This window comes from Alosa sapidissima, chromosome 11 (assembly GCF_018492685.1).
Source record: "Alosa sapidissima isolate fAloSap1 chromosome 11, fAloSap1.pri, whole genome shotgun sequence".
Lineage (NCBI taxonomy): Eukaryota > Metazoa > Chordata > Actinopteri > Clupeiformes > Clupeidae > Alosa > Alosa sapidissima.
This window is the reverse complement of record NC_055967.1, coordinates 29,736,876-29,752,366: the sequence shown is the minus strand read 5'-3', so window position 1 is coordinate 29,752,366 and position 15,491 is coordinate 29,736,876. Positions and strand designations below refer to the sequence as shown.

At 40.6% G+C, this 15,491-nt stretch overlaps 2 protein-coding genes across 6 annotated transcripts; one reads left to right on the top strand and one right to left on the bottom strand.

Annotated features, from left to right (window-relative positions):
- Positions 1–7: 7 nt before the first annotated feature.
- Positions 8–10,262, top strand: LOC121723562 (E3 SUMO-protein ligase ZBED1-like). Of its 5 annotated transcripts, none has more exons than XM_042109347.1 (4): positions 19–298; positions 4,291–4,346; positions 6,447–7,105; positions 8,959–10,262. In XM_042109347.1, the coding sequence occupies exons 2-4, from the start codon at positions 4,317–4,319 to the stop codon at positions 10,052–10,054; spliced, it is 1,785 nt and encodes a 594-aa protein (XP_041965281.1). In that variant the 5' UTR covers positions 19–298; positions 4,291–4,316; the 3' UTR covers positions 10,055–10,262. The 5 variants fall into 5 exon arrangements, with proteins under 5 accessions (XP_041965279.1, XP_041965281.1, XP_041965280.1 ...); XM_042109348.1 differs by lacking the exon at positions 19–298 and adding an exon at positions 1,525–1,610; XM_042109349.1 differs by lacking the exon at positions 19–298 and adding an exon at positions 2,787–3,304.
- Positions 10,263–11,789: 1,527 nt separating this feature from the next.
- zgc:123278 (uncharacterized protein LOC641569 homolog) lies at positions 11,790–15,294 on the bottom strand. The gene is made up of 6 exons (XM_042109355.1): positions 14,124–15,294; positions 13,739–13,826; positions 13,552–13,617; positions 13,225–13,388; positions 12,956–13,058; positions 11,790–12,275 (listed from the first exon to the last, which is right to left on the bottom strand). The coding sequence occupies exons 1-6, from the start codon at positions 14,163–14,165 to the stop codon at positions 12,160–12,162; spliced, it is 579 nt and encodes a 192-aa protein (XP_041965289.1). The 5' UTR covers positions 14,166–15,294; the 3' UTR covers positions 11,790–12,159.
- Positions 15,295–15,491: the final 197 nt, after the last annotated feature.

Here is a 15,491-nt window from a genome sequence, read left to right as displayed (position 1 = left end):
GGATTTTTTGTGTAGCCTACCAGTAGGTGGCGGTATGCGCTCCGTAGGAGTAACCCGCCAATGAAAAACCTAAAGAAGAAGAAGAAGACCTTTGACCCAGTCCAAAATGAAGGAGGCAAACAAGAAAGCGTTGCATGGTCCAGTGAATGGAGCATTTGCGTTTAAAATACGCCCAGATGGAACTGTTGACAGAAGCATCGTTCTGTGCAAGATCTGCAATAAGGAATTTTCGTACCATAGGAGTTCGTCAAGTCTGAAATATCACCTCAAAGCAAAACATTTAGGAGCTAACCTGGAGGTACGAGCTAGCACACCCTGTGATGATTAGAAATGCAAGAAATTACCAGTGCATGCAATTTCGAAATATTATGCTACGTAAAATATCTGTTATAGTTACAGATAATGCAAGCACATAGATTGTAGCTAGGGAAGATAAAGTGGCTGCTACGCTGGTGGCTAGGGTAATCATGTTAGTCTCGGCTGTGGCTAGGTTGATTGTAGTCATACGCTGTGTCTCGATTAGCGTACTTCCGTGAGTACACTTTCCTGCAGCACCCTATGTGCACTGTGTGCTTACTGGCGGAGTGCGTAAATTTTAACAGAAGTGTCTTCTCATCAAACAGTATATAACTGCACTTAACGGAAATGACGATCGCAACATTTAAATATAACTTTATTGGTGTCCTCTATTCGACAATGACATGGTCATACTGTGTCAAAACATGAACAGTTTATGTTATAACTTGCTTGTACCTTTGTAAAGTGTGTTTTTGCTGCTGCTTCAGCTTTCTCAACCGCGATTACCACGAGTTTGAAAACGCTCCCTCCCCTTCCGCTATATAGCCAAGATGGCGTCCGTTGAGGGCGAAAAGTGTCCAGCGTTCCACACTCAGCTTTTTGACCATTATGAGTGCACCATCCAGGGACTTGCAGTGCACTTCGTGTCGTTGGAATTTTCAGTGTGAACGCCCTCACACACTCAAATTATTGTAAGTGCAGAAGTACGCGATTTGAGACAGCGATAGGCATTAGAAACCTAGATACCGCATGGGACTCCAGAACGTATAGCACCGCCATGTTGGTGGGGGCAACGATCACCTGAGGCCAATGGAGAAATAGGTGTCTGATTGGAAAACAGACAGGTGTCTCTGATTGCCGGCAAGTGTTGCCCATAGACAATAAAGCGTCCATTATACTCGCCATTCCCGACCCGCCAGGATTTAAAGTGCGCGACCAGAGGTCGCACACCACTCTTTTTTTTTCAGCAGTGTGCAAAGCGGAAACAGGAAGACATGGACGAGTTCGAGAACAAGCTTTCCGAGCAAGTGCGCCTCTACAGGTATCTCTACGATCCTTCCATGAAGGAGCATAGAGATGCCCAGAGGTGCCAGAATTCATGGCGAGAAATTGCCATGAATGTTGGAAAAGAGGAAGCCATATGTCGGAAAATCTGGAAGAACCTCCGCGACCGACTTGGAAAGGCAAAAAAGAGGTCGCAAGAAGCTGCAAGAAGCGGTGCTGCAGGAGGACGCAGACCTGCACCAATTCTGGAGGAACTTTCATGGCTGAGCAATTTTGTGAAATTCAGGCCGGCAGAAACAAATGTTCGGGTAAGCAGAACATGTTTGTTTTAATTATTCCTGGTTCAATCAGCTGGTATCTGTCTTTCCATCTGGTGTCTGTCGGTGTTAAATCTGCATTATTTTGCTAGGAATATTACATGGAATTATTATGTTTCAGTTAAGTACCTGGATATGGCCGTATCAAGTTCACATTTAAAGGGAAAGCGGCATCTCCCTGGAACACATGGGGCAGGTTGGTGCTGGTCCCTGGCAAGTGCGCAGGCTGTGGCAGTTGAAGGGTGTTCTGCAAAAGACCAGCGCTAAACTCACTGCTTTGGAAAATCCCCCCGTCACTCTCACGGCCGAAAGCACCAATATCCACCATGGTGAAACGATATCTTGCGTCACACGGGCATATCGCACCTTTGTAGCTAAAGTAGTCACTTCCAGCGTTCGCTGGGGCTTTGATTGTGACATGCTTTCCATCGTTGCACCTTAAACAATTGGGAAAATTCTACCTTCTCCAAAAGTCTCGAGAAATCTCTTTCCATTCAGCCCCTTTAGGAAATGGTACGAAGTCATCTCTCAACCCCTGCCAGATTGCTGAACATACCTCGGAAACTATGCAGGAGACAGTTGTTGTCCCTAGTTTCTAATAGCAACTGCATTCTGACTGGTACTGGATGGCAGGGGACTCTAAGTGACTGCAAGTCTCTCTTGTAAACTTACTGGGTTAAGATGAGTTATTTTATGGTACATGAAAGGCTTGATCGAAACGGTGTGCAGACATTCTGAAGTATTCAAAGTGCTTCTCTTCGTCTATCATCCTCATTTGTTTCACGAGGATATTGAACTCACCAGATTTATTTCTGGCATTATTCAAAGGACAAACATTCCACCTTCTTTTTCTTCGTTTCTTTGCAAGCAGCCTCAAACACAGCTGTTCTTCCTCATCCATTGACTCCAATATCATCTTGGTCACTGTTGGCATTGACGTCAATGCTGCTGCCAGTTCTGCCACTGTTTACCTTTTTCTTCTTCTAGTCCGTAGAAATAGCAAAGTTGGTAGCCTTTCCTCAGTTGCAACACCTCTGTTCAGGAGAAGACCGCAACTAGTGCACGCGTGAGTATAAATAGTTATGGCGCTCCCATGACGTCACACTGTTGCGCGGTCGGGACCGGTCAAGAATGGCGGGTATAATGAACGCTTAAGGTGTTTGCCCCTAGCGATATGGCGGCTGCGTTCACATATGCTACCTTAAGGAATGGACATGGTCCTTCGTCTGCGTCCCATCCACGCAGCACTGGTGATGGTGTGACGAGAATTGCATCATCTTTACGGTTCTGTGAGGGGTCTTGTGTCTCTAGAAATTTAAGACCGCACGTCAAAAGGACCACTACACGATTTCAGCCTGATTTTGCCACGATTTGTTCATAGTGTCGTCACTTGTCACAGAGGCATCCAAAAGACAATCGTGGAAGACATTGTGTTATCTGCATAGGCCTTAACGTTACCCTCAATTGTACGACTCTCCCCTCTAGGAGTACGAGTATACCTTTCGGTGTCATAACTCCTGGAGGTTTATAGCTAAGATGCTAGGCATGGAAGAACTGGCTTTTCACCAGTGTTGGAAGCTTTTGCAGGACAAGTTTGTAAAGGCGAAGAAAAACTGTCCTGTGTAGGCTACTTAACGTTAAGTTCAGTGTTGCAGCTCTGCCAATTTCATAGCTGCACTCTAATGGTAAGCATTTATTTATGTAATGTTCCATTGTTAAATTGTAGTAATATTGGGCATGTTTAATCTACATAACTTATAAGAGGCTGTAAATAAATATATCTTCATGTTTGTTGGTCGTAGGCTAGTCTTTAGCTGTTGTCAAATTAATGTTTAACGTTATGGAGGTTCATCATCAATAACGTTCGGTTACTCTGCAGTATCATGAATTGTCCTAGTAAGGTTGCTTTCAAAATGTTAGGCTGAATGTGCTGCTGGCTAACGTTAAAGTTTAAACTAACTTGGTCTAACATTTAGTGTCATGTAGCCCCTTGCGTTTGTATGGTTTTGCAAGTTTTTAAACTCAGTAATCGTCTAAACTTTAGTAGCGATTCTGATATAAGTTAAAGCTGCAGTTGGCAAGTCTGACAGATTGAGGGGAAAATTTTTGAATGTTTGCAACTCCTATGCCCCTCCCCACTACCACCGAGCACCCCCTCATTGAGTTTTGTGCTCGTCAGTGCACACCAGACTGCACCAAACTGTGATTGACAGTCAGATCTCACACAGCCCTGCTCTGATTGGACCAGAAGAACTGGGAGCTGTGGATTTTTGCAAAACAAATATCAGGCTCTAGGTGGAGGTAGAAGTGCGGGTTTTTCTAAAACCGTCAGATTAATGTTGTTCTGTTAGAGCATAGTGTTGATTTCAGTGAATATTATCACAAAATCTTGCCAACTGCAGCTTTAACGTTGAGTCATTAACTTTTATTTTCCGTTCATTTGGCAGCAAACTTGTTTGGGTGAACAGAACTGTTTGTCTGTTGTTAGTAAGCACAGCATGGTTTAGTGAGACACAGCTAAACACCGTTATGCCAGCACAATTTTCAGCCTAGCAATATGACGGTAAACTCAACAAACATTTTTATATATATTCTATAATGCTACTGAATGTGCATGTTAAGTTCAGCTTTTTAAAATCTAAAGCGGTCTATCTTTTTTCTTTTTCCTCAGTGAGCTGGTTCACTCTGCAACTTTGAATGTGGAGGATCGGGGCTGACTACAACCAGGTGGTTCACGTGTGCCAGTGATGCATAGCACAAGTGAATTTGTACAAGAGTGAATAAATATACTTGTTTTTCAAATTGATGATGTTGTCAATGGTCACTTTAGCAAGCTCATGTAGCCTCTCATTTATTATAGGCTAATAGGCTCCTAGCTGTAGATAAAGCAGGATGTGATTTCCCAATACCATATTAAAAGTGGTTTAACCTACTGCGGTTAGATTGAAATACCATTGAAATCACTTTGATCTTTAGTTAAGTTGTTATTTCCACATTATGTCCATGTTGATTGAAATACCACTGAAGTCCCGTTGATCTGTAGTTGTAATTTTCAATATTAAACAAACTGATGAAGAATCAACATTGAAGGATGACATTTATTTAATATTGACAACGGAATGTTAATTAATGTTGATATGCTATCTGCACCTTGCTGTGTCTAGAAAAATGTCTTGTCTTGCATGTACAATGTTGGCCAAGCCATCTGCTTTTTAACTTCTTCGGTGGGAATGTCCTACTTTCAGACTCGATGTACCGCCCCCAGTTGGTGGGGCAGAGTATCACAGTTAAATTGTAGTGCGCAGGCGCTAACATGAAAACAGAAATTGGAGTATGCATTGTGTCTGGGGCAAAAATGACACACGTCTTTGACACGGGCAAGGAGAAGGAGAAGACTGCAACTAGTGTCTGCTCCAACTTGCTGTTGAGTCGGCTGTAACCAAGGCTGTGCTTCGCGGATGATTGATTGCTACCGATTTCTATGTGCTAGGTAGCTGACAGATAGCTCGCACATGACTTCAGATGTATTTTTTTTTTTTTTTACTTTTTAGATTTAAAAGTTCATATTTCTCATTAGCTATTGCAAAATATAAGGCCACAAACCCTGAACTTACTTGTTAGTCCAGAAATACTGCCTTCAATTAGTTAGCTTTCTTGGATAAAGTTTTCGAGTTAACTTTTCAAGCAATGAACGTCACGCCTCCTTCATTCCGATTGGCGGCCCCTTTGTCGCATTGCTCAGCATTTGCATAAAATAGACTTCTTGTCTATTTTGGCCCCGCCTTGCTCGTGGCAGCAGCAAGCTCGTCGCTTGTCGCTGGCAAACGGCCACTCCCATAGACCTCGACAGTCCTGCCCACAGCCGATTCCGGATGTATGAATCCAATACATGAAAATGAATGGCAGCCTGCCGCTTTGTCGCTGTCTTATGTGACTGGGGGGTTATAGAGCTCAACGGACAATGCGGTATCTAGCTTTCTAGTATCTATGGTGGTAGTGGTAAGTTGTTGCCAGGGTAATTGAGATAGCTTCTAAGGTATTGCTTGTAGTGTGTCATGAAAGTTATCATTTTGTGCATAGGCATGTGGGGATGGGAGTGTACAGTGGCAAAAGTATCCAAATCTGTAAATCGGCACCCGTTCACTAGTGTAAAAAAGATTTAAGATATAGAAAAGCCTACACTACAACCAGTGTTTTAGTTGTAAACATTTATTTAGTACATTATTGAAGGTTGCCTGTCTGTTGCATGACCCCCTATTAGTGCTTTATGGAACATTTAAGTTGATGGACTTAAATAACGCACTGCAGAGTTGCTTTAGTCGTATGCATTGGGTAAGTCTCCGGTGTACAAGACCTCTCCCAAGCCTTAGTTTCAGGCTTTTTTTATGATATTGTGTCAAATCGATCTCTATTCATTGTCTCTTCAGTTGTGAAAGGTTTCAGTTTCAGAAATATCCCCACACAATGATACCTCTGCCATATTTCAAAACTGGAATGGTGTTTGTTAAGTCTAACCTTATGACCGTAGGCTTGATTACTGATTGATTGGCCACTTTAGGAAATCCCATACCTATAGCACAATGAATTTAATGATTTTATGAAATCCTCTTACACTTGGTTTAGAAGTTAGGAGTTTAGGAGAGTTAAATGGTTTGATAGACATGGTTGTAGCCATCAACACTTGCAAATAAACACAACATTCAGTTTTTAGTTGCTTCCTTGTGATCTTAAAAGCAAGGAACACAGTTTGATTTGATAACAGTAGGTTGCTATAAGAAGTAATTTGGTTGCCTGCTGAAATAATATAAAACACTTTTTATCCTCCAGGTCACGGAGACTGTAAATGCACAGCAGAATACATGCATTGAAGAGGAGAAACCTCACACAACCAATCAGATGGTGCTGACTTGGGAACCAGTGTATCATCCAGATCCTCAAGAACAACAAGCGATAGAGAGAGCTCTAGCCCTGTGGATAGGTCGGACCGGTCTGCCAGTCCGGACAGTGGAGGACAAGGACTTCATTGGGATGATGGCGGTGGTTGACAGTAGGCTGGAAATACCAAATAAAACCAAGATCAGCAATCTTATTGAAGGTATTTATGAGGATGAAAGAAAGAAATTTAAAGAAAGACTGGCCACTGCACGGAAATTAACAATTGGTCTTGGTATTTGGACAACCAAGGGACTCGGGGCTTCCTTCCTTAGTATAAGTGCGTGTTACTTTTGCACCATGCAGAACCAACCTCAACACATATTGCTCGGTCTTGAAGAGATCTCCCATCCACTTGCTGCCCATTCGATCAAAGTTTGTCTTGACCGGTGCACTGAACTCTGGGGAATACCAGAAAACAAGATTCTTACAATCATCACAAGTAATGGGGGCAAACTAGCTGCTGCGCTAACACCGGAGGAGGAGGAACCCAGCTCAACTGATTCAGAAGATGATGGGAGGAGTGAGGGAGAATATGAGGATGAGGAGACAAGGTAAGCCCATTATAGAATTTCAAACATAATATGACTGATGAAGATCTGACTGACCGACTGACCACTTTTCTGTCAAACATAATATCTGAATGATTGGAGAAAAGTGTAAACCTTTGTTGTTGTGTGCTGAGTTATGCCATAAGTCAGCGGTTCCCAAACTTTTCCCCCCACGTACCACCGCCTACATTCCGACTCGGCTCGCGTACCCCCACCATCCGACACATAAACACATAAAAACGTAACGCACCCCCCCCCAGCGTTGACAATATTTGTCCGTTTCCCGGTTTTAGGTGCGTCCATTTGGTCAGTTAAAAAGTTATGAAAAGTACCCTGCATAGTAGCCTAACTACATCCACATACACACATACACATATATCTTATAATAGGCCTACAACAACGCCTGACAAGGATGTATTCGTTTGGACAACATTAGGCTATACAGCCTAGAAAGGCTAAACTTAGGCTACCTTTAGTTAGTTAAATGTAAAGCCTAGCTTAATGTTACCTTTCTTGCCCATCTGAAATAACTCCTTGCTTTGCTCCTTCCCTCTTTTCTGTTTTTGTTGTTTTCAAAAACCTGTTATATCTGCGGAACTTTCCCCCCATGGACCATCCAACGTATTCAAAAGTAACGCATTCTATTAGCTATTCCAGGCGTCAAGTTTAATAAGCTGCCCTTTTTTGATGAACACATACAGAGTTTATAAATGATATCCTTTAATTTTATGTTTCCATATCATTATGACCTGATTCGAAATTATGTATTTATTCATGAATTAATTACAAAAGATTTAAAATATACATTTTACACCTGTCCACCATAGCCCTTTTCATCTCGCGTAGCCACTAGAAGCAGCTCGCGTACCACCGGGGGTACGCGTACCACAGTTTGGGAATCCCTGCCATAAGTGATATGGCTTTGATTCAGTTCAGTTAGTTTATTGTATTGTCACATTAAGGACCAATTGTTCTTCAGCAGCACACACTCAAGACAATGAAAGCAGCAAACAAATAGGCATAAGCTTACCCATACGTGTATACATATAGGCTAGCATTTAAAGGAACCGTATGTAAGAAATGTATTTCAATTAATAATAAAATGGCCCTGATATGTCACTAGACATTAAGAAATCAAGAAACCAGTATATTGTCATTTAAAAAGTGAAGTTGCAGCCCTCAACTGCTGTTTGTCATGTTGTTTTTTGGCCTGATGCGCCACCCTCCACCTATCTACTAATCACGAAGTCAGTAGTGTTTTGGTATCCGGGTTGCCAGCTCTGCCAGTCAGGGGGGAAGGGATACACCGCTCTACAGTAATTTGAAAGTGATTGCAGTACCAGTTTTGGCCACAATCTTACATACGGTTCCTTTAAAGCAAACAGTGTGGTCATTTCTGACCAGAAGTATCCACAGTTAATTCATAAACACATTGTAGTTACAAAGACACTATTTCCCCTGGTAGGCCCACCACCACACCCTCCTCCATACATTTTGTCCAAATAATAAAGTATTGTACTTTAAGGCGGGGATCACATTAGCCAGCGGCAAGCGTAACGGAACGCTCAGACTATAATAAGTTCTATCTCGTTCCTATGGTAACACAAACGGTTTGCCTTAACTGATAATTTAATATATACGTTGCGCGTTGCGCTTTGAAAGTTGAACCAAGTTCAACGCTCAGCTTGCTCAACGCTAGCGTTACGCCAGCGTTGCCACCGTTCCGCTGCCGAACCATAGAGAACAAAAGGAAACCTGCCGCTTGCAGCTGGCTAATGTGATCCCCGCCTAAAGTAGAGACACATTTCCCATTCAAATAATATTGAAGTCCTCTGTCTGTTTGATCTGTTTCACAGGTATGGAGCCCTTACCATTGAGCGAACACCCTGTTTCGTTCACACATTACAGGATGTCGTCAACATGATCTACAAAGAAGTCTCTGTTACACGGCTCTTGGAAAAGGTGAGGGCAGTTGTCAAACAGTTTTGCAGGTCTTCAACTGCAATGGAGAAACTTGGCCAGCCTTTTGGACTTACTTTAACAAAAGACCGTGTGACCAGGTGGTCCAGCACTTATCAGATGATTTCGCAACTTATTCAGGGGAAAGATTCTGTAGTGCAAGTTGCAAATGAAATGGGTTTGTCTTGTCTTCTGTCAGACGAGTGGTTGAAAATGATAGCTGTCCGAGATCTCTTGCTGCCCTTTGCTGACCATGTAGTAACCCTTCAAAGTGATACAATGTCGCTGTCTTTGATTGTGCCGGCATTACTGGATTTGACCTCTCACCTCACTCAGTTCTCCCTGGAATCGGCTCACCGAGACCTGCGTGGTCTGGCACAGAAGATGAAAGTTAACCTAGAACAGTGCTTCAGTTGCTTCCTGTTTCCCAGTGAGACCAAGTTTTCTCCACTCGCAGCAGCTGCTTGCCTTCTTGATCCAACAGTTTCCAGAGATGCTCTCATTGACAACACAGATGATGGAATCCAGGAACTTTTGAACGAAGCAGAAAAATTCGTCCTCAGTGCATCCACAACAATAAAGGATGAGGACGAGTTGGATAGAGATTATGGGGATGTATCGTGGAATGTTGTTAAAGAGGAGCCTCTGTCAAAGCGACCACGATTTAGGTTTTTGTCTGCCAAGTTGGCATCCTCCAAACGGCCAAAGCCACCCATGACCAAGACTCTACAGGAGTTGAGAAAATACAAAGAGGAGCTTTCATCCCAGAACATTTCAGATTTTGAGACTGGCATGGACTTTTGGTTGGCGCAGAACTCAATGACATTTGTGACTTTGAAGCCTCTGGCCCTAGATTTACTTGCAATGCCTGCATCACAGGCTTTTGCCGAGCGGGCGTTTAGCTTCACAGGAGACCTGACAAGGTCACGTTGCAAGAGGGCAAGAATGATCTGGGAAAGAAGTGCCTTTCTGAAACTAAACCAAGATAAGTAAAGTGTAAGAAAAACTCAGGTCGTTTTCAACATAGGGCTCTGTTGTTTGAGGCACTATAGGTAGGAAAAAGACAAAAAAAGAAATCAGTACTTCATAGAATGCTGCTGTTCATTGAATGCTTGACTAGTATTATCATTCATCGTGTTGCTTTTTATTCTTACTTTTTAAACACGTTTAAACTATTGCCCTTTTTTTGCTTTTATTTACTATGACCTTGTGTGTTTTGTATTTTCCTTTTTTATTCTTTAATTTGATTATTTTCTTCTATTCTATTCTATTCTATTCTTTGCCCTTCTATGCTTTTATTAGCTATTCCTGTTTGCTTCTGTTTATGTAAAGCACCCATTTGTGTGGCAGCGATACTGACAGGATAACTCAATCTTTGCGGCACCAATTTAAATAAATAAATAAATAAATAAATGACCTCGAACAACAGAGCCCTATGTTGAAAATGGCCAGAATTCTCTTTAATGCATAAACCCTAACATGTCTTTTTTTTTTTTCTTATGTAACATTCTAATTAAAGGAGAATTCCGGTGTGATTTTGACCTAAAGTGTGTTGAAACATGATACTGAGTGTGAACGTATGTCTCCTAGCTCATTTGGGCTTGTCCCCTGCACTCAGAAATCTGGCGCTAGTTAGCCAATGCTACCAACAGTTTTTCGATGGGGGTGCCTCGGGCATCGGCCTAGCCATGCAAATAAATCACTGTTTTACACCATTTACGAGGCTCAAAGTAGCTCCATACTTCATTGGTAGACTTCCGAGGGCCTTGACATTTAAAACGAGACATTGAGAACTTTGAAAAAGCACTGGTAGTTTACTTGCAAGACGATTTATACAGACAGTATCTTCACGGAGATTAGCGTTTGCAGCCATCTTGAATTTAGTCACGATAAGTCGAGCGACGAGTAAGAATGAACAGGTATGATAAGGGATACATAATTCTGTGGAAATGCATGGATTCCAGTTTCTTCCAGTAGCAGTAACTGGAATCCATGCATTTCCACAGAATTATTTTTGGAAGACCTATTTTTCACAAGACCTGGTGCTAGGGCTCAGTTGTGTTTCTAAGGGATATCAAGTGACCTAGAGGGCTGAAATGTGGTCAGTTCAGAGATGCTTGTAATCCGGCAGAAAGAAAAAACTATATTCTAGCCTCTGTAACTCTGAGTGAGTACAGCACAGTTATTTTGACTGTTTACAAAAACTAGAGGTTCTCAGCCTTCTATAGAGGTGCCCTTGTAAATACTGTAGGCACAGCGCAATTTCAGGAAAAACTTGAATAGTAAATAAAGTCCTTTTTGTATAATGTTTTACTTTCTCTGGGTTCACTGTACATTTCACATGTATGGCTGTTGATTGGTGTGATAAAAAACCTTTAACTAACATGGGCATAAAGTTAAAATTTAATGATTGTTTTGATGCCCCAATAACACATAAATTAACAGTTTACAATTACAATTTTTGTAATTGAGATTACAAAATGTTTAAGTTTTAAGAGTTCCACTAAGCTTGACTAAATCAAAGCTAAAAGGACTACAGTGTGACTTTAAATACATTTTACAGTTGGCAACCCAAAAAAAAAAACCTAAACTAAAATTCTTGTGAAAGTTAACACTGGCTGGATGTGGAAGATCAATATCTGTCTAAGATGTCAAGGAAGTTCTAAAAAATTTGATTATTATCAGGTGTGTACAAAGGTGCAAATATGATTCAAATGAGAACAGGAAAGACCTTTCAGGCGTAACTTTATTTTTCCAAGAATTATTGCATATAAAGGATTAAGACTTTCTTCAGAGTTTGTAAGACATTCAACTGGACATACAAATTCAGAATGAATCAAAAATCTATACCCTTCTAGGCTTACAAAAACACAATCCATGTGTCCACACATTCTTTTGGAATTCATCGTTCTCATAAGTAGGCTGAAAAAGAAGCATATCCTCCTCCACAATGAACCCAGACTCAAGAAATGGAACAAATACAACAAATTAGTCAAGTCTAACAAAATGTCAAACTTCTGTACAGGTTAATGAAATGGTGCATGAGCAAACAGAAAGTGCAAACTCAACGTAAAGAATGAAGACATTAGAGATGGCTACTAGCAGCATGTTTCATTTTCCCTCTGAATTGAGAGCCCATCATCTTTTCTCAGTAACATGAATGAGTAACCCTCTGGTGTTGAGTAGATATTGGAGTGTCTTTGCTGAGCTGCACCTAAAACAGTGAAGCACAACAGTTATTAGCAAAATGTGAAACTCCCAACACTGTGAACACTGTATTTGCAGCACGAAAGCTTTGGGCTTTTTAAGGTTTTAGCAATGAGTATTGGTTAATAAATTCCTTTCCTTTACTATAAAAACGTTACATATGTGTTGAAAGTTATGATGGCCGTCTATGAAAAACGCAAACAGAAGGTAGGAGGACAGAAGGTAATTTGTTGCTCGGGGGTATTCAAAGTATGTGTTTTAGTGACAAAAAACCTGGGTATGTTAACTCCGAGTAAGTGGTAAACGTCCTACAACAAGTTTGTTTTGTTAGGACAATGAAGCAATACAGCTCTTTTGTTAGGAGGTTTACCACTTACTCTGGGTTAACTTACCCAGGTTTGTCACTAAACCCTATACCCCCTTTTCCTCCTAGCTTTGCTCATTAAACCCTTTTGAAACTGGGGCAAAACATTCCTCCTTATCAACTTGCTACGTATTAGGGGTCAGAAAACTGATAGACTTTTTTATGATACGGTCTTGAGTAATGTTTTTTTAAACTGCCAGAAAGTAGCTAGAAGCTCTTGCATTACATTATTTCAGAAATCAATCAACTCTCATGTCTCCTGAATCAGTGAACAGGAATGGGAGCGCAGAGAGAGAGCTAAAGAGTGTGAATGATATTCTTACAGTTAGATTGAGACTCCTCTTTGGTGAGACGGAGGCCAACTGGAGGACTCTCGCCAAACGTCAGAGATAGCACCTGAATCAAAGTGTGCAGGTCACATACAGTCTGTTGGGGGCAAATATACAGCGGTTAGTCAGGGGGAAAGGTGGTAATAAGTAATGAACATAGGAAAAACAATTATTTAGCAAAAACGTTTACATTGTAAAAAAGTAAGAGTTAGAGATTAGTATCTCATCTACCAAACTTAGTTTTAGCGTTCCTATGTACTCACATGTCTCCACTCATTGAGGTAGGGCAGCTGTATCTCGCCGTTGCTGTTGACATGCTTTCCTGAAAGGATCATCATCTCACATGTAGGTTTCACATAGCAGATAGGGGCAGTTCGAGGGTATCTCTCATCAAGCCATAAGCTTACAGGAATATTGTATCCTTTATCTGTAACAGGAGGGAGAAATTGACTTTTGTGAAATATAAACTATTGTACCATGTCGCTCTTTGGACCTGGCAGTAAACCCTCTTTGGTGATGGCTGGTCAATGGCCATAAAGTATTACAATATACTCTTGTTTGTCATATTGCAAATGCAAATTAAGCCTCACCACCATAGCACATCCAAATGGTTCCAGACAGGCTCAGTAGGGTCTTGGTGGTGCCATCATTGAAAACTACAGAATCATTATTTCAGTTAGTTTAATTACTTTAGAAATTGTGAACATTTATGTATGGAGTAGTTGTAGACATTATTATTAAGAAATCTTGAAAAAAAATTTGTAATGATGAACTTACCAAATTTGTCCATGACTGGCACAAGGTGCTTGTTTTGAGACAAGGCAGCAATAACTTCAGCAATAGTTTCTTTCTTATGGTGATATTTCTAAAGGATCACAAATATAAATATAAACACCAGCTACCAGCGTTACCATAAAAAAAACAGCAGTTCACCGCTTCAATTCTATATACTCCATAATATTGCATTTAAATTCCAAATACTTGACAAAAATAATCATAGCTGCCCATAGCTCCCCACATCTCTAATGGAACAAAACATTTCTACACATAGACTTTATATTTTCATGATAAAAGACTACAGTAGAAAACTATAATGGAAAGCTAGATAAAAGCCAGTTTATGAAAATGCGGAATATTTTGAAAAAGGAGAATCGCACATTACCTTTGGCAACATTTTTCTCAGGGTGGTGGAAGTTACAGACATGGTGACATCAACGTTCTTCCTATGTAGTGTTGAAAACTGTTTATCTAAATGTGTGCTCACTGTTTTTGGTCAGTGACCTTGTTGTTTTTTTATTGCTTTATTCCTTGGGAATCACCAATGAGAGACCACAGAAGTCAATCAAATGGGTGGTAACTTTGGTCAATGTGTAATCACTCATTTGGGTCTCTTACAGGGAAGTACACTTCCCCAAATAATTTTAAGGACATCATAGAAAGAAAAGAAAATAACGCCATAAAACACATTTTGGCATTATACATAATGTTCTTGTAAAAGTAGTCAATAAGATGCCATTATCAAACCTGGATTTATTTGACTGATCCATGTGAGGGATAAAACTAAGCTATCTGAACATTATGTTTTGTTATTTGGAAAGTTGCACTAATGTGCATCCATACACAAGCAGGAAATCGTGCTCACATCCACCATGATGGACATCTTTACTTGACCTGCTTTCCCTTAAACATTAACCTTAGCCTCTTTGCTTTCTCTTTAACAGAGCAAAACAAAAAATTGATGACTTGAATAATTTATATCAGTATGAATTTAGGACAGAATCACTAACAAAAGAATCAGCGTCTAATGTGAAACGGGAGATTTCAGACAAACACACACCTTTCCCCCTGAAACAGTGACATAATTCATTTTAAAGTAATTTGAAAATAACATGAAATACAAATAAGACTTAAAAATGTACAATGTTTGCTTAGTGTGAAATGTACATTCAGTCATGACAAAGGCAAGGATGACCAGATGGGGGCAGTATACTATAGTAATATTTTGGGTGTCAACCTGGTCTCCCATTATTCAGCCAATGGTCTGTGACCGAGACTTGCAAACACAGCAAGCATAGGTGTTGTCAAATATACTTTAGTTTAACTTTAAGCTTTATCAGCTCTCTGGTGCCTCATGATAATCAGATGTCATGCTGTTCAAACAAAAGATACATTGGAAGAATGGTATGACAAGAAATGCCATATCTGGTTGACAGAAATGTAGTTGAAATATACTTAGTCATACTCACAACACTAAACTTACCTTAACTGTATCTTTAAAAATTGGTTTCAGAGATTATGCTGACTCTTACAATGTGTACCTTCAAAAGTTTGTAGATTAGCCAAGAAAAACTATTTTCAAAGGTCACATCTCAAAAAGGTTCTCGTCCGGACAATAAATGGCATCATGGATCAGTGAAAGATCACAGGCAAATGAGCGTCACAGATGGTTTATTTCCATTCTTTTATGTACTCGGACAGTATTTTTTTCCTATTGCACCAAACCTCTAATATCTACAGTGCAGCCTTTCAT

Excerpts from the sequence above, each read along its gene's own strand:
- zgc:123278 (XM_042109355.1), bottom strand. The coding sequence starts at position 14,165 with ATGTCTGTAACTTCCACCACCCTGAGAAAAATGTTGCCAAAG. Across the intron at positions 13,827-14,123 it reads TGAGAAAAATGTTGCCAAAG|AAATATCACCATAAGAAAGA; the intron begins GTAATGTGCGAT and ends GTGATCCTTTAG. Across the intron at positions 13,059-13,224 it reads ACCTCAATGAGTGGAGACAT|ACTGTATGTGACCTGCACAC; the intron begins GTGAGTACATAG and ends TGCCCCCAACAG.
- LOC121723562 (XM_042109345.1), top strand. The coding sequence starts at position 1,293 with ATGGACGAGTTCGAGAACAAGCTTTCCGAGCAAGTGCGCCTCTACAGG. Across the intron at positions 1,611-6,446 it reads CGGCAGAAACAAATGTTCGG|GTCACGGAGACTGTAAATGC; the intron begins GTAAGCAGAACA and ends TTTATCCTCCAG. Across the intron at positions 7,106-8,958 it reads TATGAGGATGAGGAGACAAG|GTATGGAGCCCTTACCATTG; the intron begins GTAAGCCCATTA and ends TCTGTTTCACAG.